Source organism: Grus americana, chromosome 2 (genome assembly GCF_028858705.1).
Source record: "Grus americana isolate bGruAme1 chromosome 2, bGruAme1.mat, whole genome shotgun sequence".
NCBI classification, from domain to species: Eukaryota; Metazoa; Chordata; class Aves; order Gruiformes; family Gruidae; genus Grus; species Grus americana.
This window is the reverse complement of record NC_072853.1, coordinates 92,350,495-92,356,494: the sequence shown is the minus strand read 5'-3', so window position 1 is coordinate 92,356,494 and position 6,000 is coordinate 92,350,495. Positions and strand designations below refer to the sequence as shown.

General features: G+C 56.6%; 1 protein-coding gene across 8 annotated transcripts in view; it reads left to right on the top strand.

The window, feature by feature from the left end:
- The first annotated feature begins 480 nt into the window (after positions 1-480).
- FOXC1 (forkhead box C1) overlaps positions 481-6,000 on the top strand; it is a 40,375-nt gene continuing 34,855 nt past the window's right edge. For 6 of the 8 annotated variants that reach the window (XR_008575803.1, XR_008575804.1, XR_008575802.1 and 3 more), the window contains exon 1: positions 481-3,619. Coding sequence is in view for 1 of the 8 variants with exons in the window: in XM_054816118.1 (XP_054672093.1) it covers positions 1,752-3,446 (1,695 nt within the window). In the remaining 7 variants the exon portion in view is untranslated. Of the gene's footprint in view, positions 4,045-6,000 lie in introns of those variants that run through there. The other 2 variants (XR_008575806.1, XM_054816118.1) reach the window with 2 other exon arrangements.

Sequence of the window (6,000 nt, the reverse complement as noted above, 5' to 3'; positions counted from 1 at the left end):
GCAGAGGCAGCGGGCGCTTGCTTTGCAGACGGAGAGAGGAAAGCCCTTGGTGGCTGATTAATAAAAAGGAGCTTTGGAGGACTCGTCAAAACCTTGTCAACCGGAGGAATGCAATCTCTTCAGAAGCGTTTGGTCAGGCAGGCAGCTGGCTGCAGGCAGGGTGGTGCCGCTGGGGCAGGGGCATCCCACCCTGCGCACACACCTACACATCCCCACACACACCCGCCCCCCCCACACACACACACTTTCCCCTCCGTCCTCACGGGCGTGGGGAGTGGAAGGCAGCCGGGGTGAGGCAGAGCCTCCTGGCTGGGGAGGGCAGGGAGCGAGCCGGCACACCGGCGTGGAACCTGCACGCCGACACGGGCGGCAGACCGGAGGGAAGGGGAGGAGAGAGTCCGGCGGGACCGTGCGGAGAAAACAGACCATTGAGGGGGGGGAAAAAAAAAAAAAGAAAAAGGGAAAAAGAAAGGAAAAAAGTGGGGAAGAAACACGCGTGGAAGAGCGCGGGGAGCGCGCGTGGGTAGGCAGATCTCTGCGGGAGCATATACATATATATACACGTTGCTGCGGGCGTGCACGTCGTGCGTGTGCCCGGGGAGCGTGTGCGAGTGTGACCGCGAGCCTAAGGACGCGGGTGGGTGTGTGGGCGGGCTGGCACGGGGCCGTAGGGCTCGCGCGGGTTGGCGCGCAAAATCCGCGGGCGCGAGAGGGTCTCCGCGAGTGCGCAGCTGCCCGCGCGAGCCCGGGGCTCCACGACGCTCCAGCCTTCCGCGTGTGCCGGCGAGTGTGTGTGGCCGGTCCCCGAGAGCTGCAGCTCCCAGGGCTGCTGCGGGGATTTTTTTTTTTCCTTCTTTTTTACTTTTTTTTTTTTTTGCTCGCTCGTTCCTTTTTTTTCCCTCCTCATTCAGAGCCCCGGGTGTCTCCCGGCCCTCATTGGCCGCCCCGGCTCGGCGGGGCGGAGCTGGGCCGCCTGCAAAAGGAGGAAAAGAAAAAAAAAAAAAAAAGAGAGAGAAAAAAAAAAAGGAGACCAAGAGAGGAGAGGGAGGGAAAAAAAAAGGAGAAAACTGTAAGTGCGTAAAAAAGTTCTCGCCGTGGTGACGGATGCTCAAAAGTTCAGGAGTTTTTCCGATGCTTCCCAAAGCAGCCTGCGACTGAAAAAGAGACTGAAAAAAAGCGAGAGGGAGAGCGAGAGGGAGACTTTGCACTGGGAGATCGGGAAGGTGGATTTTTTTCTTCTTCTGCTCGCTTAAAAAAAGCCAACAAAACACATCCCTCTACTTTTGTCCCTCCTTTGCAGACAACTTGTTGCAGATCCCCGTGGAACAAGGAACTGGGAGCGTGGGAGCCTCTTTGCAAAGGTTTTATTTTCTTAATACTCTTTCTGCGTTTGGAAGTTGCTTTCTCCGCTGCGATTATTTTTTTTTTCCCTGCCCCGTTTTCTTTTTAAAAACATTTTTTCCTCTTTTTCACCCCCCTCCCTTTTTTTCCCTTTTTTGTGATTTTTTTTTTTTCCTCCGCGTGGAGTGCGGGAGCTTGCCGGTGGGCTTTCCTGGGCGAAGAAGAGGAGACTTTCGGCGCTGCCGTCGTTATTCTTCCTCCCTTTTTCCGCGCTCCGCCGGGGGGGTGGGGGGGTGGGGGTTGCCCGTCCGCCCGGTCCAGCTCGGTCCGCGGAGCGGCGGAGGGGTGGAGGGGGAAGGGACGCGCTGTTTGGTCCGGCGGGGAGGGTGGGGGAAAGCTGACGGGAGGACATGCAGGCTCGCTACTCCGTGTCCAGTCCCAACTCCCTGGGAGTGGTGCCGTACCTCGGCGGAGAGCAGAGCTACTACCGCGCCGCCGCGGCGGCGGCCGGCGGGGGCTACACGGCCATGCCGGCCCCGATGAGCATGTACTCCCACCCGGCCCACGAGCAGTACCCGGCCGGCATGGCCCGCGCCTACGGGCCCTACACGCCGCCGCCGCAGCCCAAGGATATGGTGAAGCCGCCCTACAGCTACATCGCCCTCATCACCATGGCCATCCAGAACGCGCCCGATAAGAAGATCACCTTGAACGGGATCTACCAGTTCATCATGGAGCGGTTCCCTTTCTACCGGGACAACAAGCAGGGCTGGCAGAACAGCATCCGCCACAACCTCTCCCTCAACGAGTGCTTCGTCAAGGTGCCCCGCGACGACAAGAAGCCCGGCAAGGGCAGCTACTGGACCCTCGATCCCGACTCCTACAACATGTTCGAGAACGGCAGCTTCCTCCGCCGCCGCCGCCGCTTCAAGAAGAAGGACGCCGTCAAGGACAAGGAGGAGAAGGACCGCCTGCACCTCAAGGACCATGCCCCGCCGCGACCGCAGCCGCCCGCCGCCGCCGAGCCCGAGGGCGGCCCTGCCGGGGGCAGCGCCGCGCCGCCGCCGCCCGTCCGCATCCAGGACATCAAGACGGAGAACGGCACGGCCTCGCCGCCGCAGGCCGTGTCCCCCCCCGGCGCCGCGCCGCCGCTCGGCGCCGTGCCCAAGATCGAGAGCCCCGACAGCAGCAGCAGCCTGTCCAGCGGCGGCAGCCCCCGCAGCACCCTCCCCTCCAGCCGCTCCCTCAGCCTGGAGGCCCCCGAACCGCCGCCGCCTCCCCCGCCGCCGCCCCCGCCGCCGCCCCACCACCACGGCCCGGGCTTCAGCGTGGACAACATCATGACCTCGCTGCGAGGCTCGCCGCAGGCCGCCGCCGAGCTGGGCGCCGGCCTCCTGGCCCCCGCCGCCGCCGCCCCGCGCACCGGCATCCCGCCCGCCCTCTCCCTCGGCGGCTACTCGCCGGGTCACAGCTCCGTTTACGGCTCGCCCTGCGGCCAGGCGGCCGCCGGCGCCGCCGCCGGCACCTACCACTGCAACATGCAGGCCATGAGCCTCTACGCGGCGGCGGGCGGCGCCGACCGACCCGGCCACCTGCCCGCCGCCGCCGCCAGCCCCGCCGAGGACCCGCTGCCCGACTACGCCATGCCCACCGGCGGCGGTGGCGGCGGCGGCGGGGCGGGGGGCGGCGGCGGCGGGGCGCTGGGGCACGGCGGGCTGGGCGGCGCGGCGGGCGGCCACCAGGAGGGGCACCACCCGCACCCGCACCAGGGCCGCCTGGCCTCCTGGTACCTCAACCAGGCGGCGGCGGCGGCAGCGGCGGCGGCGGCGGCGGCGGGGGAGCTGGGCCCGCTGGCGGGCGCGGCGGGCTACGCCGGGCCGCAGCAGGGCTTCGCCGCCGCCCCGCGGGAGGTCTTCGAGGCGCCGCGGCTGGGCCTCAGCGCCTCGCCGGGCGGCGGCGGCGGCGGCGGCGGGGGCGGCGGGGCGGGGGGCGGCGGCGGCGGCGGCGGGGCGGGGGGCGGCGGCAGCTGTCAGATGGCCTTCCCCGGCAGCCAGCCGCTCTACCGCACCTCCGGGGCCTTCGTCTACGACTGCGGCAAGTTCTGAGCGCGCCCCGCCACGGGGAGACCGCGGGGATACCGCGCAGCACCGCGCAGCACCGCGCCGCCGGCCCCCGCCGCGCACGCGGAGGGAAGCGAGCGCACGCGAAAAGCTTTTGTACAGAGACAGCCCCAAAGCATGTCTTGGTTTGTTAAAGGACAGTGTTACTCCAATAACACGTAAGTTTTTTTTTTTTTTAATTGCTTTGAAAAATACTCCCCCCTCCCGTCCTTCCCCTCTCTTCCCCATCCCTTAAGGTATTGTCATGCCCCGTGTTTAAAAGGGGGCGAAAAGTCCAGCGTAGAGTACCAGCTTCTCTTCCCCCCCCCTTCCTCTTTTACAAGGACTTGTTTTAAAATGTAAATTGCGACATAGTAATTTATTTTTAATTTGTAGTTGGATGTTGCGGACCAAACGCCAGAAAGTGTTTCCCCCTTCCCTGAAAAGTGACGTTAAAATTGACTGAAACGCTGATTTTTTCACTATATATAAAAAGGGAAACTGTATTAATCTTATTCTATCAATATTTTTCTTTTTTTTTTGTTGAAAATATTCTGAAGGTATTGCATTGTTTGTTTATTAATAAATTACCATTCAGTTGGAATGATCCTTTACACGTCTGTATATTTTAATATTTTCATTTAGAGAGCGGGAGAGAGGGAAAAGGGATTTCATAACTAACTTTGTCGCTGGAACAGCTCGTTCCCCTCCGCGCAAATTCCAAAGACCATTTAGGAACTGCCAGGTCGAAAAATCCCTTTTCAGTCTCTTCTGCAATATGTTCCACTTAGTCAGCTCGCCTTATCCGCTAGGAAAAAAATACTTTCCCATGGCAGCTCTGAGTTGGCAAATAAACAAACACGTTTTCTTAGCAATTAATGGGCAAGACCTGGAAACATTTGACCATACACAGTAGTATGACAACATTACGGCTTTTTAAATAATACGCCTATGTAGGGGTATATTAAGCGATAACTCCGAGGTAGAAGTACGTGCACTAGATTCCTACCCTTGTGTAACTGTGTATATATCGAGCTATCGATCTCTCTGCGTGTATTTCAAATGTATTTATATATAGGATTTACATATGTATCTATTTCTAAAGAAGGATTACGTATTTATTTATAGATTCATATACGCATTGCATATGTTTCTAAACTCCAGTGTATATTAGATGCCAGCTATTCTGTAGTATGTATATTCTTAAATATAATGTAAGCATAGAAATCACTGCTTCGTAGAATTGATAGCAATGAGCGCAGTCACATCCATGAAGCCGCTTCTGTAATACATAGTTTTAAAGTACTATTTTATTTCAAGAAAAAAAAAAAGTAGTTGGATTAAAGAGTGCTTGTACAGTCTACCCTTACACCTCTATAGCTCTGCTTTACTCCTGTCCTTTAGGGACATTACTGGTCTGTTGGAAGTGCCTTAATTGCTCGGACTAAAATTATTTTAGAAAGAGTTTCTGTGGGAGAGTTTTTCCTATATAGTTGTTTGGGGAGGGGATTTGTGTCCTTCACTCCTTCCTTTTTCCTTAAATCGGAAAAAAAAAAAATATTACCAGGGTAGTAGATGAGTGCTGCACAGACTGATGTCTTGTCAGATCAAGAATCTCACCTTCTGGACAATTTGCATTAAAGAACCTATGGGCAATGGGGATCACCTTCCCCCTTTGTAAATAACCACCAAAATGCAATAAATTCATTAACTTAAAAGAATCTGCCTTGTCAGTCAGACTTGGGAAGAAGATTATTTGATTACAGATATTTAAGGCCTAAAGTTTGCTTTCAAGATAATACAGTTTCCTATCAGTGTCTCTTATCTAAAGGCAACACTTAGCAGTAATTGCTGTTGCATTGTTAAGGGTTACATTGTAAATAAATACAAAGGTATTTACAGTTAAACCTTATTACCTCGCCTTTAAGCTGCGCTTCCCTTCCACAGCAACAATGTAATATTCAGAAAACACCTTCAGCAGATCGAAGGAACTGGGGGTGTGTGTGTCATTTTATAACGTTGGCTTAAACTATGTTTATGCAAGTATCGCATAGTCTTTGCTTTTTCGTGCTAGTACCTCTACAGACACTACCGGCCTTTTTTGTATTTATTTGTTTGCTAAGTTGGGTGCGAGAAACTCAAACGCTCCGTCGTCCGGTTATGGTACAGCTGAAGCGAAAGACGGGCAAAGCTGAACGCGCTCGCTCCGGGGGCACGTTTTAACCGCAGCTCCCCGTTTTTTCACCAGTAAAGCGAAATAAAATGTTACCTATTCCCGGTCGGGCTCACCTTCTGCTCCCCACCGTCCCTGTCTCGGTACCGAGCGGGGGGCAGCTGAGCTGGCTCCCTCCTCATCTCTCCTTGTGACCGGGGTTTCCGGGCCGGGGACGCGGCGGGGCTTTCGCCGCCTCCCTCCTTCGCTCCCCCTTTTTGGAAAGGGGAGCCCCGGCGGGGGCAGCTCCCTCTGCCCTCGGCAGCTGGCTCTGCCAGCGAGGTGGCTGCGTGGTAACGCCATTCCCGGCTTCCCCCGCCCGGTATTTAAAATAAAACTAAAAATTAA